This window comes from Diceros bicornis, chromosome 2, assembly GCF_020826845.1.
Source record: "Diceros bicornis minor isolate mBicDic1 chromosome 2, mDicBic1.mat.cur, whole genome shotgun sequence".
NCBI lineage: Eukaryota > Metazoa > Chordata > Mammalia > Perissodactyla > Rhinocerotidae > Diceros > Diceros bicornis.
In genome coordinates, this window is record NC_080741.1 from 83,969,004 (window position 1) to 83,995,120 (window position 26,117).

Consider the following 26,117-nt stretch of genomic DNA (forward strand, 5'->3'; position numbering starts at 1 on the left):
CCCCAGCTTGCTGCTACTGCAGGGAGAGACTGAGTTGTAGACAGGGGAGAAATAGAGGTGAAGAGACTGAGGATGAGAGAAGGAAGGATAAGGGGTAGAAAGAAGAGGAAACTAGGGGAGGTGGGGGGAGACAGAGGGTCAGAGATGATGGACTAGGAGGAAGAGATGGGGTCACCAAAGGACAGAAGAGGGAGAGGGCAAAATGGATGTGCACAAGGACAGAGATGGGGAAATACTAAGGGGCAGATGGACACTAAGAGCCAGAGAGACGGAGACATTTAGTGAGAGAAAAAGGGAGACACTGAGAGGGAGACATAGGGAGAAACTGAGGAATGAGAAAGAAGATAGAAAAGTAGAAGTGGAGAGTCAGAGACAAAAAGATAATAGACCGAGTGGCATAATATTAATACACTTAAGAAAAATCTACATTCAAGAACATATTTTTCATTAATGTAGTCATAAGTTAAATATATTCAAAGGAAGAATAAACCATCCTTAGCTTTTGATAAATAGAAAATTCTTTCAAATGCTTCTCTGAAGACGACGTGAAAACCAGTCAACTACTGCATCACATAAATCTTTAGAAGCTCATGAAGCCATTCCATCCAATAGAAATTGTTGTAAACCTTAGAAGTTGGTGACATTTGCAAAGTGTTCATTCAGAAAATCTACAAGTCTGCAGGTTGGCCATTTGATGAAGTGATCATTTGGCTACTTGGCTTGCAGAAAATTGTTGATCTCTCTTTTGAAGAAGAGCCCTCCAGGAGGTAGATTTAATAGTCTTAACACAGGGTGAAAAAGATGCTGGGGCTCTCCTGGCTGCAACACACTCTAAGTGCTGTAAAGAAACAACGCTGTTAAGATCTCATTTGCCAACGTGTCATTCCACGATTTCTTGGGCTTTCAAAGCGTAGGTGGCATGGCATATGGTTCCCATTGTAGGGAGTCTGTGCTCTCAACTGAGCTGCAAGGCAAGTGATAAAAGTGGGTTGACCTGAATCATTGTGGTCTTGAATAAGTGTCAAGGGCCTCATTGTCCTGCTGCATCTGAGAACATTCTCTGCCTTTTTATGGCTCCTGGTCTTGCATCTTTCTTGATGCTTCATCATCTTGGTGCCCCAAGGGTCTGTATCCCCCATCCTGGGCAGCAGGGGCAGGTCTTCTGCTCCAAGCCTCCCTAATTCCTGCTAACAAGGAGGCCACATTTGTGACCTGAGTCACCATCTATTTTGGCTGCCCAGACCTCATCTCTTAATTTAACAGATACTTTTTGAACACTTCTTGGGCCAATTCTTGAGCCAGGCACTAGGAGACCATGGAGAACAAGATGACATGGTTTCAACCCTATGGAGCTACTTCAGGGTTGGAAGTGATGGAAACCAGCTTTGTGAATGGCTGCTGGGGTGTTTTGTGAAATCCAATAACGTTTTAGATGACCTCACCTCAGGAAGAGCTTGAGCCAAGTCAGCCACAGGAACCTCAACGGTCAGAATTTGAGGAAGTTCCCTATAGAATATTGCCATTGACCAATATGAATTATTCCTGTTCCTATTTTCTATGAGCATCAGTTCTCAAGTCCAAAGCTCAGGGTAAAGAATCATCCTGTGTCCATTTCTGCTGCAGTCAACTCTGAAGAGAGGTGGGAGGCCAGGTGGCACATGTAGGAGAACCAGCAGTTCCCAGAGAAGGGGGAATCCTTGTGAGCTCGGCAGAGTGAGCTCGGCAGAAACTCCACAAGGTATTAAATTAAGGATCTCGAAGTCCAGCAGGGGAAACAAGGTTAAAAAGAACTAACTTCAACCTAGCCTCATATAACCTTAATAGAGTGAAGCCTGGAGGTAGGTGGGTGTCAGGCATGCCTTCACATAGGAGGTGACCCCTCTACTGGGTTTTTTAAAAATCAAACTTATTACATTAAATATATACAGTAAAATGCACTCATTTTAAATATAGAGTTTGATGAGTTTTGACAAATGTGTACAAATGTCATACCCATCTCAATCACGATATAGAACGTTTCCATCACGCCAGAAAGTTCCTCATGTCCCTTTGCAGACAATGCTCCCTTTATGCCTCAGGCAACCACTGATCTGACTTCTATCACTATGTTAGTTTTGCTGATTCTAGAACTTTACATAAGTGGAATCATATAATATGTACTCTTTTTTCTATCAACATTTCAACTGGATTTTGAAGATGGGGAAAGGGTTACACAAGCAGAGGAAGGGTGAGGGTAGCAGAGATGGAGCCGGCATACCACCCCTCCTGAGAACAGGCTGGCCTCAAAGTAAAACATCCTATGATTTACTACTGTCCAATCAAGCCACGCTTTCTTCTCACTTTCCCACCGGAGTTCTTTCTTGCCTTCACTCTTCCCTACGGAAGAAAAACTCTTTTTGCCTAACCCTGGAGACACTTGCAGATCTTTTGGTCAGAGTCTCCCTATTGCAAGATTCCCTCCCCCACCCATTGCAATAGTCCCCGCCCTCTCCTTCCCCACTGCTTATAACAATCCTTTCGAATAAAGTATCTCCTCAGTAAGTCAAACAGGCTTCTGTTAGACTCCTGGCCCAAAAGCTCTTTAACCTTCAGCAAGCGCCTTAACCTTTCCTAGTCTCCGCTCTTTCATATGTAAAATGGGAATAATATAACATCTACCTTGCAGGCCCTTTGTGGCGATTACAGATGTGAAAACCTGAAAACATTGTAGATAATAAATAGTAGTCATTACTCTTGTTATTGTAAGTCTATAGAGCTACGTCAGAGGCGCTTTGTGAATGGCCTTATATGTCAGATTAAGTTTACACTCACTATTGTATCAACACTTCTCCAATGCCTGGTACAGAGTATATGCTCAATAAATAATTTAGAATGAATAACTTTATCTCATTGACAGCAGGAAGCTATGAGAATAATGTCTGGTTTACAAAGAGCAAGTCGGTCAGTGTCGACTTTCATCGACCTTTACCTATTAAAATTCTCATCTCCTGTGTCTCCATACCTGCCTTCCTCGTGGTCCCCGTGATTCGTTTGATACTGCCTCTCCTGGAAAATGGAAATAATGATAATTCCTGTCATCCTCTAAAATCAAAAGAAAGAACGTGGAGCACTTTTTGAAAAGTCTCACGGGCACATATACACAATCCCACATCTGATAAACGGGAGAAAGTCTCTGTGCCTCGGCTCGCTCCAGGGGGTCCTCGCCCACCTCCTGATGTCCCGCCTTCCCCACGCCTCAAGTTCCGCCCCCTCAGCCTGGTGCTAGGGGCTCCTTTACCAGGCTGGCCCGAGGCTCTGTGTGCGCACGCGCACCGTCCTCTCGCCCCGGCAGGCGGGGGCGGGGCCGCGTTGCGTCATCGGGGCGCGCGCTGCGGATGACTGTGTGGTTGCCGGAAGTTGAGCGGCGGTAAGTGAGCCGCAGCGGTGAGGGAGGCGCGGGCTGCTTCGGTGTGGCTTTTGGAGGCCTGGCGGGAAAAGGCGAGCTCGGCGATGAGGGCGAGGGTCGCGGCGGGTCTCAGGATCCTCCTCTGCCCGTGCCTGGGCTGTCTGTCTCCAGGGAGTCGCTGACTGCGGCTCTCGCCCTCGTCCAGTCACGTTCCCTCAGACTGGTTCAGCCGGGGTGCTCGGACAGGACGCTGCTGTCCTGTCTCTGGCGGGGAGTGCCCCGAATCTCCGTTGTTGGAGCCCTGGAGACAGACGCCTGGGTTCTGGTCCTGGCTTTGCCTGCCACGGTCTGCTGTGTGGCTGTGGCGCATCCCTCCCCTTGCTGAGCCTCTCTTCCCTCATCTGTGATGTGGGAGTGATAACACGTCATTGGTGAGGCGAGGAGGTTCAGTTAAGGCAGCTCGAAGGGCTTTTCTGATCCAAGGTGCTCGATTTCTTGGTTTGGTCCGGATGCTACAGACTTGAATGCTTGATCAGTCAGGTTAGGTAAATGTGGGTGTAAGAAAATTTTATGTCAGTCAAACTTATTTTTACTGAATTGAGTTTTATGAGCGCAATACTAACATATTGAAGAAATGAACCCAGAACTTCAGTGTGTGTGTGTGCGTGCGGGCACGTGCAATCCCTTGATTTTTAAACACTAATGACTAATGATTTTTTAAAAAGCATTGGCAAGTGATAGAAAACATTTTTTTAAATTGCGCCTGTAACCAGGCGTATCTGTGGCTGCCAGTTTGGGGCCTCTGGATCCCAGGCTCCCTTTCCCACTGAATACTTGGATTTCTTTTGTGGCACCCCCGCTCGCTGGTTAAATTTCTTCAGTGACAGAAAGCTCACTACTTTTGGCCTTACTCCTGTTTGGTCTGCCCCCAGCTCTGACTCATAACAAGTCGTATGCAGAGCTGAAAGCGGTTCCCTAGTGATCTCAGCTGGTTGTCCCTCTTTCAGGCTCTTGGGCTCTCCCTTCACGGAATTGCCCCGCACATCTTTGAAAGCTGCTAGTTTGTCTTCCTCTTCCCACCTTTTCTTTTCCAGGCTAAGCATATTTAATTTATTTAGCCACAGTAAACTCCACATAACTGAGAATTTTGACTTGTTTTATTTGTAGTTGTATCCCTGGCGTATAGAACAGTGCCTGACATATTATATATGCTCAGTAAATATTTGCTGAATGAGTGAATAAAGCAAATATTTGAGTGCCTGTTATGTGCCGGGCATTATTGTAAGCACCAGTGATGTAGTGGTAAAATAAGGCAAAAAAACAGCCCTGTTTCATGGACCCTACTTTTGATGGTAGTGGTGGCGACTGTTGTGATTGTCAATAAATACGATACTTTTAATGGTTGGCAGGTGTTTCAGATCCTGATGGATGCTACGAAAAAAAGAAATGGTAACAGCGTGGAGAGTAACTGAGGGGAAGCAGAGGGAGCTCTTTTTAAAGCTAGCTGATCAGGGATGACTTCTCTGAGGAGGTGACGTTTGATCTAACACCGGAATGAAGAAAAAGCCATACTTGTGAAGGCTCATCTTGCCTAATTGTTCCCCCATCCCCCACCTCTGTGCTCTAGTCTTGTTAAACTGCCTACAGGCTGTGTCTCACCTACAGTCCTTTGTTTCTGCTGCCTAGAACATCTCCCTTCCCCCTCTTTTCTTGGCCAGCTCCTCCCTGCCCCTCATGTGACATGGTTTAGAAACCCTTTAAAGAGCTGAGAACTGGGCTTGCATTCAACCACAAGGTCCCTTTTTTCTTCCCAGCCAGCTTCTCGTAATAGAGAATAAGCATAAATATTTATTGAGCTTTTGCTCTGTGCCTGGCACTGCTCTGCAAGTGGAAACATGAAAGTGAGTAAGATACACATCCATGTCCTCAAGGAGTTTACTTTTTTTTAAGTCAAGGAGGTAGACAACAGCACTATGGTATGAAGCTGTTGTTGAAGTTTGCTGGAGAAGGACTTAGCATGCTCAGGCTAAGTCAGGCTGAGGCATCAGAGAAGGCTTCTGTGAGGAGATGTTGCTTTATCCAAGTCCTAAAGGATGAGCAGGATTAATCAGGTGAAGAGGGATGGGAGGTGGGATGATTTTGCAGACATTGGGAGGGGTGCAAGCAAATGGCTGTGGGTGAGAATGCGTGACCTGCAGGTAGTTGCCCCGAGTTAGAGTGGAGTGTAGGATAAGGGTGGCTGGAAAGGTAAGCAGGAGCCAGATCACGAAGGGCCTTGTGGGCAGTTGCATGTTAAGAACACAGACTTTGGAATCTAAGATACCTGTGTATCAACACTGGTTTTGCTGCTGAACTAGTTTTGTGACCTTGGGCAAGTCGCTTCCTTTCTAAGCTTCTATTTACTCATCTGTAAAAGGGAAATATAGCCTACCTCCCAAGGTTGCTGTGAGAATTGAATGAGATGATATCTCTTACCCACTTGGCACTGGTAGATGGTAAACTCTAAACTGTAGCAGTTAGTATTGCCATGCTAAGAAATTTGGAGTTTATTTTGAAAGCACAGGGCTGGAGAGTGGGGCACTGAAGAATTTTGAACAGGGGTGTGACATCCTCTCATCTGTTTTAAATTACCCAGGCAGCAATGTGGTGATTACACTGAATAGGGCAGGACCAGCAGGGAGACCAGTCAGGGCGCTGTTGCAGTGGTCCAGGTCACATGGGAGAGAGGCCTGAACCAAGGCAGTGGCTGTGGGGATGGGGAGGGGTGGGTGGAGTTGAGAGATAAAGGAAGAAGGATTTACTGGACTGGTAACTGATTGGATGGCAAGGAGAGGAGGGAGCCAGGAATCAGGATATTGAGGCGGGGGGAGGGGATGAATCCTCTGTGGAAATAAGTAATAACCAAGTTCTTCGCTTAGTGGTCCCTGGTTGGTTATGCCTGACCACCTGTGAGATTTTATTTGGAAGTCCAATTTACCCAAGTTCACTAATGGCTTCCTCCTCTCCTCTTTCTGTCTCCTGATCCCCCCACCTTTCTCCAGTGTAGGTAAAGCCCAATTGTGTGCTCAAGGGAGCATAACTAGATGCTGCTTTGTTACCGGGTAGACAGTGTGCATCTCCATGGTCTAGGCAGACTGGTTGACAGCCTGTTCATTTGGTCTCAGTCCAGCCCCAGAATGATCACCTTTGGGATTTCCTCACACGTTCTTCATTCTGGTTACCCTCCTTTGAACTTGTTTCTGTTGGACAGTCTCTTGCAGTATGTGGTATAGAGAGGAGGTCCTCTTTCCTCCAGGAGTCTGACCGTGCAGAACAGGACTGTACTTTCCTTGTGGTAGCCTAAGGCCCTACCCTGCTTCATTGGGCTTTGTTGTAGACACATCTTGCTCTTGATACTGTTTTGATATCCCGCCGGGCTCGGCCCTGCCCAGCGCGCTCCATGTGTGTTGGGGCAGCTTTCTTGCCGGTCTCCTCCTCCCTTACCCTAGACTTCACTGAGTTACAGCCATCAATTAAGGCTCCTCAGCTTTCTCTTCTGTCGTTTACAAACTTGTCTCCAGCTGACCCGATCACTTTACCTTTTATTTTAATTTGGTGAAAGAAATGTTGTTTGTTTTAAGGCTAATTCCTTTACTGTGCTGAGATCCCATCTCCTTTTCCTCAGGATCTGATGCCATCATCTGTTCTGTTTCTTTCCTGTTTAACCAACCCCTTTCATTTAAATATCCTCTGCTTACTCTCATTTTGGAAAAAAAATAAAACCAAACACCCTCCCATTAACCTCTGCTGTACCCCACCCATCACGCTGCCTCTTTCCAGCCGCATTTCTTGGACGAGTTGCCACATCTACTTCCTGAAGCCATCATTGGCTGGGATCCTGCTTCTGCCTCACTCTCCTCCCAAACTGCTCTCCCCAAAGTCATCAGAACTCGACATTGCTGGAACTCCTGAACACTTTTCGTTCCTTGTCTTTTTTTTTTTTTTTTTGTGAGGAAGATCAGCCCTGAGCTAACATCTGCCAATCCTCCACTTTTTGCTGAGGAAGACTGGCCCTGGGCTAACATCAGTGCCCATTTTCCTCTACTTTATATGGGACGCCGCCACAGCATGGCTTGGCAAGCGCTGGGTCCGTGCGCGCCCGGGATCGGAACCTGCGGACCCCGGGCCACTGAAGCAGAGCACGCGCACTTAACCGCTGTGCCTCTGGGCCGGCCCCTCATTCCTTGTCTTTTGAATTCTCAGCATGTCTGACATTGCTGGTCTTCCTTCCCTTATGAAAACCACCCCTGCTTTGTATTATCTTTGGCCATCTCCTCCTCAGTTTCCGTTGTAGGCTCTTTTCCTCCTTTTGTCCCTTGAGTGCTAGTTTTCTCCAAGGCTCTCCCTTCTACTCTGTGTTCTTCTCTCCCACAGCGCCAACTCTCATTTGTGTGCCAGAGACCCCTTCTCTGTATCTTGAGTCCAGATCTCTCCTGAGTGCCAGTCCTCAAACTCAGCTATCCAAAACTGAGCTCACCATCTTCCCTCCAAACCTGCGATTCTTTCTCCGTTCTTTGATCTCACTCATTCCCCTTCTGTCGTTTGGTCATTCCTGGGAGTCATCTTGGACATTTCGCTCTCATACCATCCCTCCCTTTCTCCTTCCCAGCCCAGGCAGTCATCGGATTTATTCTCCTTCCTTGATATCGCCCGATACACTTTCTCCTCCATTTCTTCTCCTACTGCCTTAGTTCAGGCCCTTCTCACTTCTTGCCTGTATTCCTGCGCAGCCTCTGAGCTGGCTGCCCCACCTCAGCAGTCTGGCCCTCACTGGTGCTGGAGTGCCTTTTCTAAAATACAGATCTTTGCTAAAATATGAATCCATAGCTTTTCATAGAAGGCCTTTCATGATTCGGCTTTTGCCTAGTTTTCCAGTGTGGTTTCCAGCCATTCTGCCACATGCACCTTCCAGCAATACAGAACTATTTGTATTTTCTCAGACATACATGCTGTTTCCTTTGCTCATCGATTCAGTCATCAGCAAGTATTTATTGGGTGCTCTGAGGTGCCAGGTCTGAGTCAAATGCTGGGAAAACAATGATGAATGGAGGAGAATGGAAAATGGACATGATATCTCTCTCTGAGCTTTTATTTCTAGTAGGGAAGACTGACATTCATAACTGTATGTAAAATAAGTGCACGTGTGCTATGAAGGGGAGGGACGTGGTGCTCTCTGGGGGTGTGATACCGAATGGACCTAAGCGGGTGAGGGAGTCAGGGAAGGCTTCCCTCAGCAGTGACGGTTGAGGGGCCGGGCCCATGGCGTAGCAGTTAAGTGCGCGCGCTTCGCTGCTGCTGGGTTCGGATCCCAGGTGCGCACCGATGCACCGCTCATCAGGCCATGCTGTGGCGGCCTCCCACATCAAGTGGAGGAAGATGGGCACAGATGTTAGCCCAGGGCCAGTCTTCCTCAGCAAAAAGAGGAGTATTGGCACGGATGTTAGCTCAGGGCTGATCCTCCTCACACACACAAAAAAGTGGTTGAGCTGAGATTTGAAGGGAATAAAGGATGGTGGGCGTGTGGGTGGACAAGACATTCTAAGCTTGTGCAGAGGCTGTGGGTTGGTTCTGTGATTGGAGCTGAGACAGCTTCCTCCCTGTGCCCGGAGTGTCCCCACTCCCCACCTGTAGCCTTCCTCATCCCGTGGTACTGGCTGGGGTGGTGCTGCCAAGCACTCCCCTCTCCCAGCCCTTAGGGGGTGTTTGCAAGTGTGTGGAGCCATTTTACTTTGTGACGATGACCAGAGGGCTTGACTGCGTTTATTAGGAGGACCCTGGGAATGCTAAACCTTCCGCAATGTGCAAAGATAGCTCCAAAGGAAAAAGAATTGTCGTATCCAACATGCTAATAGCGCCCCTGTTGAGAATCTGCTAACTGTTCTTTTTAAAACCTTGGCTCAAGGGTTTCCGTGGGAAACATCCCTGCCTCTTCATTCTAATTCAGATGTCCCTCCTTGCTCCTCCTGTAACACCCAGTACACACACCTACCACACTGAACTGTACTTGTTTTACCCACAAATTGCTATATAGTCAGTCCTGACCTGTCTTGCCATCAAAACTGTTAGCTCCTTAAAGACAGGGACCATAGCTTTTTGCCACTTGAATCCTAAAATATAGCACAGACACTAGTACATAATATAAATGTTTATGGAAGGAATAACGAAATGGAAACCCCCATGTCTTTGTTACATGTTTTGTTGATAATATTAGTTCTACCTGTGAGTGCCTCCTATGTGCCAGATAGATGCATTTTCTAATTGAATCCTCTTGATAATTCTGGACTGTAGGTGTCTCATCTTACAGATGAGGAAACAGGCTCTGAGGATTACATGACCTGCCCAAGGTTGTATGGCTGGAAGTAGCAAAGATGGGATTTGAACGGGGTTCTCTCTGGCTCGTGAAGCGATGCCCTTCTGTCTGTCATACTGCCTTCAGTGTATCAGCCTGCACTGTTGTCCAATCGTTTTTTTTGGACTGAGATTTTAGACCCTATATTTACCTCTGTGAAATTTTTAATCTTTGTTAAAATAGGCCTGTCATTTCAGGCTGTCAGAATCTTTTTTATTCTGAATTTGTGTTATTTGTCGTATTGCCTGTCCCTTTCTGCATCACGTCACATGTGGAACTGATAAGCAAACCTATATTGTTATCCAAGTCACTGATAAAATGTGGTAATAAGAATATTTATTGAATATATTTGTTTATGTGTCTGTTTCCTTGCCGTAAGCAGCTAACACAAGGGTCAGCACACATGGAGTACTTAGTAAATATTGATGAGTATTATTCATGTAGATAAATAAAATAAAGGTAAATTGGACAGGGCCAAAGACATCACTCTTCGCTCCTTTCTTGTTAACATCAGTTCATTCCTTAATCAGCATTCTTTGAAAGAGATTATTTTACCAGTTCTTAATTCCTCTAATTATGTCAGTATCCACTTCCTACATCTTTGTCTTATCTACTAGGATACCTGGAGCAACCTTTCAGAGACCTTGCTGACGTCCAAATATCCTATGTCCTATGTCTATGGTTTTTCTGTGATGAGGCAGACATGCGGTTACTCTTTCATGGCTTATTCTTAGAGAAATCATAGTGGCCTCTTGTGATTACTCAAGGATGCTGCATACTGTTGCGCAGGTTGTGCACTGCACAAGAGACCACATCCGAGGGGGTCCATTTGGATCATGGGTGTATTTTTGTAATGACAGTTTTCTGGCAGACAAGGGTAAAATGTCTTGAGCTAACCTAATCAATATATTACAACAATTTTCTAAGAAAAGAAAGTAAAATGTCTTGAGGAAGGGGTGCAGTGTTCTAATTGTACAAAAGTGCCATGTGGACTAGAATGGCTTACATGACACCTTTCTGGGAGCAAATTCTCTGTCCAGTGGGTGACAGAATCCATTGTTATTCTCATCTTTGGAAATCAGATATTTTGAAAATCTGAAATCAAGTGTTTGCTTGGCCCAATTTTTTTTAGCACCTCTCCCATTTTCCGGGACTCCTTAACAGTCACCAGAAATGCAAACCACGGAGCTTCTGTTATTCAGAAGCGAGCCTTCCTAATGCAGCCAGCTGTTAGGAAACCATCACAGATTTAGCTGTTGGTGGACATCAGGGCTCTGCAGTGGTTCAGGTGAATCAGGTGGCTGTCCGTCATGTGCAGAATGGACCCAGCTGACACTCTTGATTGGTGGAGGTAACAGAAAGGACTCAAAAGTAGGCATACTGTTCTCCATCTTCCTTGTTGTGTCTCTTTCTGTCTCCTCTCTGCCAGATCTTTTCAGCCTTCACCATCACTCCCTCACAGTCTTGCCACACCCCACAAGGCTGGTATCCAGGATGTGCATTCTCAAAACTAAGGCTGAACGAGAGCAGGTTGTATGTGAAGGTTAAGGTTATTATAGCAGAAGGAAAACAAAAGAAAACATCTCTGGGAAGTAACCACCGAGAATGAAGGTTACCGTTTGAAGACTCGGGAGGTGCCTGCCGCTTCCCTGATTGACCTCCTGAAGAAGCAAATCATGTTGATTCTGTAGGAGTCAAGGTGGCTCACATGGAGGTGAGGAAGACAGCTTGTCCATAATAGCAATTATCCTGCCTGATTATGTGATCAGCTGTTACCACCTAATAGCACGGTCACAAAAAAAGCCATTTGGGGTGACTTGGTGTCTTGTGGAGCCATTGGTTTGGCTCAGGGACATCTTGACTCTAATGCAATTTTTGAAAGGAATTGAGGCTTCTGTACCCAGCTCGTTCCCCTGTAGGAGTCCTGAGTTTTCATCTTCCAGTAAAGCCTAATCTTTCTTCTAAGTTTGGAACATTTTCCCACTCCTTTTGGAGGGAAAGCTTTTAAAACCTCCCTCTTTAGCAGCCTTGCAAATTATTTCCAAGACTGATGAAGTTGCAGAAGCGTCGTTAGCTGAGAGAACGTGTGTTGGCTCCGTGTGCCACAGGGGCCCTCTCCCCACTCGCGGCCATCTCCACCACCTCTTTACCCATCAGCAGCTGAGCACATGCGCTGTTTGTCAGCGGGACTCGGTCATGTGGTTTGGTGCCTATTTTAGTGACTGCCAGAGCTCGCAGCCCCGCAGCTGGGAAAATGAGAACAGAAGCCTGCTCTGTGTGCTCCATTTTGGCCCAGAGAAGGTACTTCAGGGCCAGATTGCGGTTATTCTGGCACTTCTGCTAAGTGAGTGGCCCCACGCGGCCTCAGAGAAATTGAACACAGAGTGCTCCTAACCCCTTAGAACTTGTTCCTCTGGACTTCCCCTTGATGACCTATAGCAGATCATCCGTTACATTTTAATTAAACCTCCACTGTGACTACAGTGCTCCTTTGAGGGAGGTGAGACCTAAATGAGGTGTGCTCGAGGGAGAGAAATTTTCATAGTGAGCATGGGGAAGGGCAACCACTTGAGTCAGGCACTGTTGGCTAATGGGGGCGTGGGGGTGACAAGAAAAATAATAGCCGCTACCTTTTATTGGCTGCTGACTGTATGCCAGGCACTGTAGCAGGCGCATCGCACACTTTCTCATTTCACCCTCCAGCAACCTCCTGGGTTGAGTATAATTACCCTTATTTTACAGACGACGAAATCGAGGCACAGGGCATGAAATTATCTGTCCAAGGCTACTCAGCCAGGGAGAGCTAGAGCCGAACTCAAACTCCTGTTTATCTGACTGAAGACCGGTTTCCCAACTACCTTAGCTTTTAGCATCCTTTCTCTGAACCATTAAAAACGCCCCTCCCCTTCCAAAGCAAACAAACAAAAACCCAACAACACACACGTGGAAAAGTTACAGCAAGGGATTTTTTTGGTATAGCCAGGCTGGTCTGTTTTTCTGCTCTCCCTCCAAGCATCTAGTTTCCCTAAACACACGTTTGTTTGTTTCTCTCTATGATTGTTGTTTATTTTCTACCAATTTTGCTTCTTCATTTCCAAAAATCCTGCACTGGCTTACTATTTGCTGTGTCCGATCCTATTGGTCCCCTGTGGAGGGAGAACAGTTGGGCTGACTCACTGTAGGAAGCTCTTCTGCTCCAATTAATTTTATAAGCCAAGATACTTCCATCTTCAGCATCTTTAATAACAAAATGCCAGAAAAATTTATGGAAATGGTATTTCATTTAGACTCCGTATTTAGAGCAATGAATTTCTTTTCACCAAAGTTAGATTTAAATAGGTCATCTGTTAACTGTTGAATGAATACGGGATGTTCTTTGAAGGATTGGTGTAGCTTGAATATGGGGTTTTCTGTTCTACTTTTTGTTCAGGTATAACATACATATAGTGAAGTGCACTGATTATAAGTATATAGCTCGTAGACTCTTACATACCTATGTACCTTGTAACCACCACCCAGCTCAAGGTCTATAAAATTTTTCTAGCTCCCCAAGAGGCTCTCTCATGCCCCTTCCCAGTCAATAGCCCCACCACACCCTGTAATTCCCATTCTATCATGTTGATTGGTTTTGCCTGTTGAATATAGCATAGGCTGAGTGTTGAATATAGCATAGGCTGAGTGTATGCAGGTACTAAAATTGTCTTAATATTTGATTTTGGAACAGTTTCAAACTTAAGACAGAGACCTTCTATATACCCTTTTCCCAGAGACTCCATTCAGATTTTGTCCCAGTAACATCCTTTATAGCAGAGCGTCAACCCAGGATCACACGTTGCTCCCAGTCATCATGTCTTTTTATCTCTTTCACCCTGGAACAGTTCCTTAGTCTTCCCTTGACTTTTGAGACCCTGATACTTTTGAAGATTATAAGCCAGTCCCAGTCAGTCATTTTGTAGAATGATTTCAGTTTGGGTTTCTCTGATGTTTCCTCCTGATTAGACCCAGGTTATGTATTTTCAGCTGAATACCGTTCTTTCCATTGCATTCTATCAGATAGCGCACAATGTCTATTTGTCCCCTTGCTGCTGGTGTTAACTTTGATCCCTTCTTTAAGATGGTGTCTGCCAGATTTGTCACTGTAAAGTCACTTTTTCTCTCCTTTGTAATTAGTAAATTTTTTGTGGAGAGACACTTTGAGACTGTGAATGTGGGCTTTTAACTTACATAATTGTGGGAACACTTTCAGGAAGAAAGATTTATTCTCTACTACTTTTGTGTTTGGTTGAGTAAGGTCTCATTTAAATTGATTTGTACATGCATATTTCCTGTCCTCTAAGATTTTAGTCCTAAAAAAACAATAATAGGTTTAGAGACCTTCCAAGTCATATGGCATATCTCCATATGTTCTTCATGATTTCTTACTCCAGTCTCCATATTCCATAGTATAAGCCTGCAGTTTGTCCTCCCGATCACAGAAGCCTGGGTTATTTCTTTCTCTTGTTTCTCTTGGGGAAGGTGACCATAGAAGGTTTCTAGAATTCATCTTAGTAACATTTGAGAGTCACTCTGCAAGGGACTAGGATATGTCAAGAGGAATATGAGCCAGGATCTGTACTTGTGGAATTTACAGTCAGGTTGATGGAGGCAGATAGATAAGCAAAGAGTTGAACAGTGATACGAAATGTGGAAGTAGCATAGAGACAGAAGTGATTAACTGTAGTGGCCAGGGGAGGAGCAGGAGAGGAGTGAAGAGAGTGAGAGGCAGCTCTGGGAAGACTCTCTAGAGTAGATTACCTCTGAGCTGGATATTGAGAAGTGCCAGGCAGTCACGGGGGCTGGGGTGCCTTTCAGACAAAGGAAGCTGTTCGTTCAAGGTTGTAGAATCAGAACAGCAGGTTTGTTAGAGGAGCACCAAGCAGCTCAATGTTTCTTCAAGTCAGAGGTGAGGAGCGGCAGGGCCACCAGGGTGGCACTAGAGCAGTTGGGCAGCAGTAGCAGGGGTCCAGAGAAAGTAGGAAGGAAACCATCAGAGGTGTGGTCATATGCCTGTGTAGGATGTGGAATGCCCTGATGTAGACTTTCCCGCATGTTATGAGCCTCAGTAAGTATCAAATGAGCTTCGTCTGCTTAGTGATGCTGACCTATGCGTGAGAGTGTTCTGTGGAGACTACATTTACCAGTTCACAAAGGTGTATTTGCAGCATTACAAGGTGCGTAATGTAGACCAGCAGATGTGGCCTTAGCGTCTGGGCTTGCAATCTGGTTCACCCTCAGCACCCCTTGCATATCTCTACTACCCACTAAAAAGATTCTGCCAAAAACGTCAGTCTCCCTAAAAACAAAATATATTATTGGCACCCTCAAAGGATCCAAAAATTACGTGTTTGGTAGATCATCTAGTTCAGGGGTGAGCAGATGACAGCCTGCAGGTCAGATCCTGCCCGAGGCCTTTTTTTTTTGTGCAGTCCATGAGCCAAGAATGTTTTTCACATTTTTCAAGAGTTGTAAAGAAGAAGAAGAAGAAAATATGACAGAAACCGTTTTGACCTGCAGTGCCTAAAATATTTATTGTTTGGCCCTTTTCAGAAAAAGCCTGCCAACCCCTGGTCTCGTCTTACTACCTGATGCGGTAATCCTTTGTGCAGTATTACTTGGCAAATAATGATCTAACATATGCTTGAACACTTCTACTAATGAAAATTGATTATCCCTCTGGTCAATCCATTTCTTATTTGGACAATTCAGGCTATTAGTAATTTTTTAACTCCGTTGAAATTTGTCTCACTATAGCATCCGTCCTTTTTGGGGAAAGAGAGCTATTAAATCATGTCAGTATTTACTGAGCTCTTAATGTATTCTAGGCACCGTGCAAAGTGCTGAAGAAAGATGAATAAGACATGGTTCTTGCATCAAGGATCTCCCAGGAGTTATTTCTTGGAACCAAAGCGGTTGAACTGATAGTCTTATGTCTCTTTCATTCTCTGTCTTCTTGCCATTGGGTTAGGACTTTTTTCTGTAATTATTTTACTTATTTCTGTATTGCTATTCCACATACTCAAAATTCATTGAATTTTGAATACAAAATTCAAAAGGCAGAAAGGTCGTACAGTGAAAATAAGTCTCTCCACACCCCTGTCTCCTGACCCCATCGCTTCTTTCTTGGGAGGCAAAGATTATTACATATTTCCTGTGGGGATTCGACTTTGAAGAACAGCACTAACACAAAGTTTAGGTTCACTGGGACAGAAACTTTTGATAAGTACTCATACAATGGCATTTTCTGAGCTCCTACTTGTGGAAGTTGCTAAGCCTGACTTAGTTTTATTTTCATGAAAGTCTGAAATTTGCACCACATTTGGGTGGCAGACAGCCCCAAAGGGTTCGTATTGCTTAACCACCCGCCTGCTATTTTGGTCTAATCTTGATGTTTAGACTGGGTGTTTTGGTTACTGCTGGGATTCTTGTTCATTCAGTGTTGAATCCTCATCAAAGCCTTTCCTCTTTCATTGGGAGTGATACAGTCTCATCTTGTGTAACTTCTGGGTTTCATATCCTGAATGTGATAGAAATAGTTGCAAATAAAATTGAACCACAGTTATATTGATGCCTCTGTCAGTTTCTTTCCTTGAATATGTCTGTATATAATGTTGAAGTGTGATAGAAATAATCTTTTAGCTTTTGAAGCTAAGCAGAGGCCAGAAGTCTCGCTTGCACTGTGCTGCCTTATACAGGCAAGCCTTGCTTTTCAGGAAGCAGTTAGTGTTTGGATCTAGGTTAGTTATACATAAATGACTTTGTACCTAGGACTCACTTCTCACCCCCTCCATAATCCCCTTCTGGATTACCTCTTAAATCTTTCCTTCTAGCTTAAGAAAGATGGTGATATAACATAGATATATAGGTTCCTACGTGATACATTTATACTTGAGTATCCTATTTATACTTGAGTATCCTATTTAGATGTTTCCAGCAAATTCGTAATCACATATTGCAGCTGTTGCTTGAAACTTTTCCGTTGTCTTAACCTGTCAGGCAGCAGTTTCAGCAGCTGGACACCAACCATATCCTCTTGTGAAATAGGCTGTTGACTTCTGTTGGGAATTGCTCAAAGACCAAATAAGTCAGAAAATGTCTGAAAGAAGTGCCTCTTATGCAAATTACTTGCATGCCTGTCCCGTTATCTTCTAAGTGGTCATCTGAATCACTTTTTCCCAGCTGCTGAAATGCTGTATGGAATAGAATTTTCTCTTTTGTCTCTGGCCCTCAGTAGGTCATCAAAATGATGATGAGTTACTGTTGATCTTTAAGAATAAGTTGTGGATGACTAAAGTGTGTGGGGGCCTGATGACCCATCACACAGGATTTCAGATGAGATTCATTTGTGCCATTATCTGCCACTGTGTTGATTTCCTTCCATGTTGGATGATTGCTCTGGCCATGGCCTTTTTCTTTTGACTCTGTTGAAGAGGAGGTTAGTATGTAAATGTTTTTTAAAACTATTGGTTGTTTTTTTTTGCATATTTGGGGCTGATGGGCAATATAAAGATTCTGAAAAGGGGGTTTCTTCCTTTAAGGCAGTATAGTATAGTGATGAGAGTTGGGGCTTTGAAGCATCAGATCTGGGATATAATCTCAGCTCTTCCTTGTCCTAACTGTGTGACTTTGGGCAAGTTACTTAACCTCTCAGTGCCTCTATTTTCTCTTCTATAAAGTAGGCATAATAGAACCACTTTGGGGTTGTCATAGGATAATATGTACAATGTTTAGTGTAGTGCTTGGCACAGAATAAACATTCAACTAGAACAGTTACTATGACTGCTGCTGTTATTTAAAAAGTTTTAAAAGGGATATGATCCAAAAAGCAAGTATGATTCTTGATGGGAAATGCTCTAATGGAAGCTTTCATCTGTCGTCCTGGAGAAGGGAACCGTTGATACCCACTGACTGTGGGTATTAATGAGAGCTTCATAAAGGATCTTAAGAGAGGAGAAGGAATTTTCCTGGTAGAGAGGGGGAGAGGTTTCCTAGGGACATCAGCAAAGGTATGAGGTCAGAAAACTAGCAGGCTAAGGCAACAGTGACACCTTCCTCTCTGTGTAATAAAGCCAGTAAGGTTTTGTTTGTTTGTTTAAACAAGGGTACCACCTGTGCTGATCAGTTCTGGTGGCAGTGTGGCATCTTGTTTGGAGAAGACGGGGACTGAGGGCAGTGACCTGTAAGCATGTTACTGCAGGAGCCAAGGTGAGATGTTGGGGCCTGACTTGTGGCAGTGGGAATGGAGAGAAGGGATGCAGACTGGGACAGGAAGCATGAAGTTGCACGGAGAGCGTGGGCATTGGAGTAACACTGGAGTTTGGATCCTTGTTCCCCCACTTCCCTAGCTGTACAGCCTTCTGTGAATTTCTTACCTCTCTGAACCTCCGTTCCTTCCCCTGTAAAATGGGAACTGCCCCTTCTTAGGGTTTTGGGGAAGAGTAGATTCAGCTGCATAACCCTGCTGCAGCCTGGGCCTGTCAGTCCTCAGTAACTGTTACCCTCATTTTATCCCAGAAGACTGTGTAGGGTTGAGCCTCTAGCAAATAGTGCTTTATTGGGTGTGAGAGAGAGAAACATTGAAGATGACTTTGAGGTTTCTACCTTGGATGTATGGTGGTACTATTAAGCAAACTAGGAAAGATAGGAAAAGGGGCAGAATTTTGGGAAAAGATATGTTCAGTTTTGGATTTGTCAAATTTGAAGTGTCTGTGGGAAATCCCAGTCCTGGCTTTTAAACACACTTAAATATATGTTTGGAGGTTAGTGCTAGAAATACAGTCCTGGGATTTATTGGCGTATAGATAGATGGAAATCGATGTAGAAAATGAATAACTGCTTTGAGAAAGCTTATAGACTGAGGAGAGGGCTGAGCATGGAAACTTGCAAAAAACCAACAGTAGAAAGAAAATGCTAGCTACATTGTAGAGAAGGGAGCCAGTAGAGGCCCAGAAAACCAAGCAAGAGGCTTTTAGGGGGCTCTAGTCTGGCCTTTCTCAGCGTGGGCCCCAGGTCACCTGTATGAAGGTCTGTTTCTCCACTGGGCACTGAAGCCACAGTGTGTAGGATCCACAAGCTTTTCTGGGGCCTATGCAAATAGGAGTGAACTGAAAAAAGATGAACATTCTGAGAGGGGAAAATTATAAAAATCCTTTCAAACAGTTAAAAGCCAGAAACTATTTAATATGGGACGAGGGTACATTTAAATGTTTGCTATGACTTCTTTCTAAAAGAAAGAGTGCCAGTGGCTTGTTGGCATCAAGATAGCGTCAAACTTGGATCAGAATCGCCTGGGGTACTAGTCAGGCTTTGGTCCCCCTCACCCTTCTTTCTCTCCTCCAGCGGGTGGAGCCTAGGCATCCTCCTTTTTTAATAAACCCTCAAGGTGAGGAAAGCTTGAAAACCCTTGGTCAGGCCTTGTCTGGTGGTGCTGCAAGTCCATACTGAGCAGTGGTGAGTTTCAGGGCCAGTGATGCCCTGTCCTTTGTGATCAACTGAGTTTATTGATTATATAGAAAAATATTTGATTATTCTAATTCCCGTCTCTTGTTTTCTGATTGTTTTTCTGAGTTTGTTAAGCTTCCATTGTGAAATTTTGATTAATTCATAATTGGATTTCTTTTGCCAAAGCATATTTTTAAATGTGGCTAACGTTTTAAGCCTTTTGAAAACAACCGCCCTTTAGGGATCCAGTAGCAAACTTAACTTTCTCCCCAGACCTTGCCAGGGCCACTGCCCCATGCTGATCCTACCCTTACAGCCTGTTCAGTTTTTAAGACTCTGCCATCAAATTGCACTTTAGAAAAATCCAATGGTATTGACCAGGCCTCTTTTCTTTTCTTTTCTTTTCTTTTGACTGCTAGTGTTTCATAATCATTCATCATCACTCTCTTCTTCAAACTCTTTTATTCCTTTGGGTCAGTGGGTAGACGTAGCCTCCTGGAGCACCAGTTCCTGCTTTGTTTGTTGTGTTACTGGTCCTAGTGCTTCTTATCTGCTAACTATGGGCATTCTCTAAGACTGTGTTGGGCTGTGGCTTTTCTTTCTCTGAGGAACTTCTGAGAGACCTGATCATTCTCACCTGCTGTAGCTGTTACAGTGTAAATGCCTCTTACATCTCTGAGTCCACCTTCTTGGGCCAGCCCATTTCCTTAGACCCAGCTTCACTTGACTCTGCATTTGTCCTCAGCTGAACATGTCTTCAGTTTATTATCACCCTTCTGCCACTGGCTCTGCCTCTCAAGCGTCTTTTGTTTCAGTAGAGCTGCATTCTCCTAGCCAGACACAGCTTGACACCTCAGGGGCCTTTTCCTCCTTTCATTCCTTGAATCCACCAAGATACCATTTGGTCACCTTTTCTCTGTCCCTTATGAGGGTCTCTTCTTTTCAGTCTTTCCTCCTCTGCTCTAATCCAGGTCTTCATAAGTTCTTAGGCTCTTAACTGCTTTTCCCTATGTGCCTCCTTCAAAGCCATTTTGCCATTGTAGAATTCTGTCACAATCCCTGTTCAGAACTGCCACTGGCTTCCCACTCCAAAATTTCAGTCTCACTTTTGAAGCCTTCTCCATGTGTTCACCCTGTAACCCATTCAGCTTTGTGTGTGTTGCTTGTGTACAGTACAAACGCTCCACTAAGAACAGCGAGTCATGCTTCCCTGATTCCACCGCAGTGGTGCCTCTGCTCTTCTTGTTCCTTCTGCTCTCGGCCCCTCTTCCCCTTCCGTATGCATCGTTTTCAGCATAACTCAGCGCCCAGCTCCCTCACAGAGACTTCCGTTCCTCCCTGCTCTGCCCACACTCATCTCTTCTTTCTTGGTTTTTAGCACTTTTATTTAGTGCTAGCTTTGCATTTTCCTATATAGTTACTATCAGTCCAAAGCTCCTTGTCTCTAATTCTAAAATCCAACAAGTTTGGAAAACTGAAAGCTATTTAATAACCTTGGCACAAACTCAGGCAAAACCTCTCAGAATGGATGTGAACTGTGTTTTTAAATTTATTCCATCTAGTGTGACTGTTCATACATTCTGCTGGAGAAATATTAATCCGTCTGGTCATGGGGCAGTTGGACAGGATGGAAAGTGAAGGGATGTCATCAGTTTGTGCTTTTGGGACTGCCAAGTTCCTCTAGTACTATTGTGCTTCTCAAAACAGGGTGTGTGTACCCCTGAGAGTATGCAGGGGAAATAGGAAATTACAAGTACACATGCTTGATTGCCGGGAGGGTCAATTTTATTTAATAATTTGAGGGGGAGAATGAAATGTTAAAATAGATATAGTAGATAAAATGCAAAATTTCCATGCATTTAAAAAATAAAAGATGAGATTTCAAAGAAATTCAGCTACTGTGGTTAGGTGGGGAGAAAGTTTTTTTTTTTTGTAATTGAGGTAACATTGGTTTATAACGTTATGTAAGTTTCAGGTGTACAACATTATAATTCCACTTCTCTATATGCTCACCACCAAAAGTTTAGTTTCCATCCATTACCATACAGTTGACCCCCTTTACCCATTTCGCCCTCCTACCCCTCTTCCCCTCAGGTAACCACCAATCTGTCTTCTGTATCTATGTGTTTGTTTTGTTTTGTTTGTTATTGGTTTTTTTTTTTATACTACACATATGAGTAAGATCATACAGTATTTGTCTTGAGAGAAACTTCTTCACTCTTCGCCTCAGTTCGGGTGCTCAAGCCCTGCTCTCATTCAGAACTCGGACAGTTTGCGTTGTTGTGTTTCTAACTGGCTGGACTTTGGATTTTGTCCTTGTAAAGTTCTCCAGGGCTGCAAAAACTTCTGAGACTATGACTTTGTCAAAGAAGAAATAACGCTAGTGCATCAGTCAGACTGACTTTAATAAGAAAGGAAGATGCATGCAAGTGAAGGCCAGAAAGGGTTACTTAGAAAGATCAGTTGTGTCATGAGGAGGCTAAACTTGACAACAGAGGCAAGTTACTGGGGTTAATTTCCAAAGCTGTATCTTTAGGTAGCCCAGATACCTCTCATTAATTTTTGTTTGTTTTACTTAAGCATTATTACAATGTTCTTTCTCACCATGTTTTGTGCTTTTTTGCTGTGTTCTGTCTCGTTTTTTAGTAGGCAACAAATAATGGCAGCAGCTACGGGGCATCCTGTACTCTCCAAATTGCAGTTTGCCCCCTTTACCAGTGCTTTGGATGTTGGATTCTGGCATGAGTTGACCCAGAGGAAGCTGAATGAGTACCGGCTGGATGAAGCTCCCAAGGACATTAAGGGTTATTACTACAATGGTAGGCGATAGTAAACTCCATCTTCCATCATCTTCTGTTATCTTCTCTGCCCTCCAGTGTAGGGTCAGCTTTCCTTTAGAAAGGGACACCTTTGTCTTTGATAATTAATGCTCTTCCTTGCTTTCTATTTTACTTCCTGACTTTTGACCCAAGTTCATTTTCACTTCTTTTCTCCTGTTGCAGGGAAAAGAAAGAGAGTAGTGAAACCCAGGTTATTAATCCAAAGAATTAATACTGATTACTTAGTATTGCTGGTGGGGGGGAGACTGGAAATATTTTATTCTAATAAATCTTTTTTTATGTTCTTGGCAAATTCCTTGAATTCACAAAAGCTCTGTCATTTTCTGCCATGTCCCTGTTTAGTTTTGATAACCGGGAATTGAGTGGGGCACTTTGGGCTCAACAAAGAGAACAAAATCATTCACAAATGTTTTTGTTATGAATGCTGCTATTACTGACTTACAATTGAAAATGTGATAATACTTCTGTGCAGGTGATTCTGCCGGGCTGCCAGCTCGCTTAACATTGGAGTTCAGTGCTTTTGACATGTGAGTATATTTTGCTTAAAATCTAAAGTAAAGAACACTGTTTGTGGGGCCGGCCCAGTGGCGCAAGCAGTTAAGTGCACGCGCTCCGCTGCTGCAGCCCAGGGTTTGCCAATTCAGATCCTGGGCGTGCACCGACACACCGCTTGTCAAGTCATGCTGTGGTGGCGTCCCATATAAAGTAGAGGAAGATGGGCATGGATGTTAGCCCAGGGCCGGTCTTTCTCACACACACACAAAAAAAAGAACACTTTGCTTTTTGCAAGGAATGAGCCTTCTTAACCTCCCTTATAGGTGGACCACGGAGGGGACTGGGGGAGCTCCTGGTGAGCAGGGCCAGCTCCTCATGATTCTCTTTACCTCCCACAGCACAGAGACAAATGCTAGATGCTTAGGACTATCTGATTCATTTTTTCAGCAGATATTTATCAGAGCCTATTAGGTGCCAAGTACTATCTAGATTGATTGAGACTTAGATAACATCCCTCCTGATTTTGATTGTAGTAAATATTTTGTGATCCTTTTTGGTACCTCTTGACTTACTCCTTTAGTTGCTTATCCACAGGCATCAATGAACATTTATTAGGCTACTTCTGTATACAAGCCACTATGCAAGGCATTATAGGGATATACAAAGAAGTATGACAACACCCTCAAAGAGTTTTTTATCTGGTTCGGGGCCATGGGGTGTTGCTGGAAAGAAGAGAGACATTTATTGACTTAATTAGCTAGGCTTTTTCACATATATAATCCTTTCAGATCTCCCAGGTGTGATTTTTCTCTCGTTTTCAGATGAGGGAACAATGGGTCAAAAGGTAAAATGGCTTGCCCAAGGTCACATGTGGCCTAATTTAGGAAGGAAGAGTGAGAGAAAGGTAAAATGTATTTCTGAGCTTGCAATCTAAGTAGCTGGGGGCATATTGTTCTCTTCTACAGAAATAGAGAAACCAGGAGGGGCTACAATTTTAGGAGGAGGTAAGTTTGGTTTAGAACATGTTGAGCTTGAGATGACAGCGTCCAGTAGAAATGTCCAGGAGGCACTAGAGTCAAGGAAGGATGATTAGACTAGATGTGGGAGTCTTGCACGTAGCGGAGATCATGAGGCTGTAAGAGAGGGAGAGAGTAGAGTGTAAAAAAAACAAAGGGCCAGAACAGTGAACGTATTCGATTAGGGAGGGCAAGAGGATACAGAACTAGCAAAGGAGATGGGAGTTATCAGAGAGGAAGAAGAACCAGAAAAGTGTGACAGAAACCAAAGAAAGAAATGTTTTCAGGAAGGAAAGAGATAGTCAACAATGTCAGAATCAGGAAGGTCAGAATTCAATGCAAGGGTCCTTGGATTTGTTGATTAGGTCTTTTGTGGTTCTTGAGGATTCCGTTTCTCAAACTGAATTCTGCACAAAAGAGTGGAGCAGAAACCATGTTGAGAGGCTATAAGACAATTGAGAGCTGAAGAATTAAAGGCTGCAGAGAGGGCAACTTTTTCTGTTTTCTTATACCTTAGTGGTGTCAAGATGAGGGGTTTGGGAAAGGCGAAGAGGTCTTTGTAAGGACTGCCTGGCTTTTGAAAGTGGCAGTAGTCAAAGGCTAGTGTATTTCAAATAAAGTATCCCTGGAATTTTATTTAAATCTCTCCAAAAGTCAATACATTTTATATCTTTAAAAGGTAAATGTTGGTGTTTCTTATTCTCTTCAGAGCTTTCTTGCTCTGTAATAAATTCCTTTGATTACTTGTCAAAACAAATTAGATTCTAGTAATCTGTTTTGGCAAAGACTAACTTACTTTTGGAGCAATTACAAGATAAGGAAGAAAATACAGACAGTGTTCAAGCGTTAAATTATCTGAAGATGATAAAGTGGGGTGTAGCTTTAACGTAATCTGGAGATTCTAACATTCATCACAAGCTAGTCTCACTCCTATTTTTATTCTGAGACTAGACTGAAGGTTATTTTTTAAAAGATATTGTCGTTTTATTCTTTGGAACAATTAATTATAGAAAAAAACAGTTGACAGAAGTTAGGCTTGATCTTATAAAATCCAAGCATCTTAAACTTCAGTAATCTAGAAAATTCTGAAGGAGATAAGGAAATCTGTGATCCTATAGCTGTGACTTTCACACAAATTGCTCAGTTTTACTGGTCGTATTTTTTCATTTAGCTGTTGAATACTCACAATGTGTGAGGCTCCGTGGTAGGCCCTGGGGGAGATGAGCAAGAATAAGACGTGGTCGATAATGTTGTGAAGATAGCCCTGGATTTGAAGTTTGAAGACCTGGTGTCTACTCTGGGACCTGGAATAAGTCCTTTTGGTTTTCTCAGCTGGAGCTTCCTCATCTATAACTCTTAGCTTCTAATGTTCCTTCCAGTTTTAAAAGTCTGCGATTTTCTGAGTCCCTCTTTCTTAGGATGGTTGGTGTTATGGTCTGAATGTTTGTGTCCCCCCAAAATTCATATATTTAAAGCCCAGTGCCCTGGGCCGGCCCCGTGGCTTGGCGGTTAAGTGCATGCGCTCTGCTGCTGGCGGCCCAGGTTTGGATCCCAGGTGCGCAACGACGCACCGCTTCTCCGGCCATGCTGAGGCCGCATCCCACATACGGCAACTAGAAGGATGCGCAGCTATGACATACAACTATCTACTGGGGCTTTGGGGGGAAAAAGAAAATAAATAAACATTAAAAAAAAAAAAAAGCCCAGTGCCCAAGGTTACAGTATTAGGAGGTAGGGCCTTTGGGAGGTGATTAGATCATGAGGGCAGAGCTCTCATGAATGGGATTTGTGCCTATATAAAAGAGGCCCCAGAGAGCTGGCTTTCCCCTTCCACCATGTGAAGACATAGCTAAAAGTGGGCAGTCTGCGACCGGAAAAGGGCCTTCACCAGAACCCAGCCATCTTGCTGCCTTGATCTTGGCCTTCCAGCCTCCAGAAGTGTGAGAAATAAATTTCTCTTGTTTGTAAGCCACCCAGTCTGTGGTATTTTGTTACAGCAGCTCGGGCAGACTAAAACAGTTAGGAAGTTTAGTGAAAGCACTTGGAGTTCCGTAGAAGAAAAGAGTTCTTTATATCCAAATTATTTTCATTATTATTGTTCTTTCTTTGTTTTTATTGCTGTACATCTGCATAGGTTTGTAGGGAAAACCTTTATGAATTTATTCATGAGACACAATGCCTTTTATGTGCAGGATGTGTAGGTGTCAGGAATACAAAGATTTATGAAACCCGGAGCTCTGGCGGAGCTCTGGATGGAGGTAGAAGACCAATATTTGCATTACAGTGTGCTCTGTGCTGTAATAAATGTAGAGAGGTGATAGTTATTTCAGAAATACTTATTGATTGCTTCCTCTGTGTCTTGGTAATAGAACACGCTAGGCACTGAGCACACAGAGAGGACTAAGACACAGTTGAAGAGCCAACAGTCCTAGTACTCATGTATAGATGCCAAGGGTATCTCAGCTTTGCCTAACACCTGATAAATCCCTCTTACTCTGTTTCCCTGGAAGCCTACT

The 26,117-nt window shown here is 44.0% G+C and overlaps 1 protein-coding gene across 11 annotated transcripts in view; it reads left to right on the forward strand.

Moving 5' to 3' along the window:
- The first annotated feature begins 3,384 nt into the window (after positions 1-3,384).
- Positions 3,385-26,117, forward strand: part of ATG7 (autophagy related 7) — a 252,183-nt gene continuing 229,450 nt past the window's right edge. For 6 of the 11 annotated variants that reach the window (XR_009223317.1, XR_009223319.1, XM_058565020.1 and 3 more), the window contains exons 1-3: positions 3,386-3,406; positions 21,897-22,069; positions 22,563-22,617. Coding sequence is in view for 9 of the 11 variants with exons in the window: in XM_058565020.1 (XP_058421003.1) it covers positions 21,910-22,069; positions 22,563-22,617 (215 nt within the window). In the remaining 2 variants the exon portion in view is untranslated. Of the gene's footprint in view, positions 3,407-3,450; positions 5,497-10,847; positions 11,488-21,896; positions 22,070-22,562; positions 22,618-26,117 lie in introns of those variants that run through there. The other 5 variants (XM_058565010.1, XM_058565048.1, XM_058565078.1 and 2 more) reach the window with 5 other exon arrangements.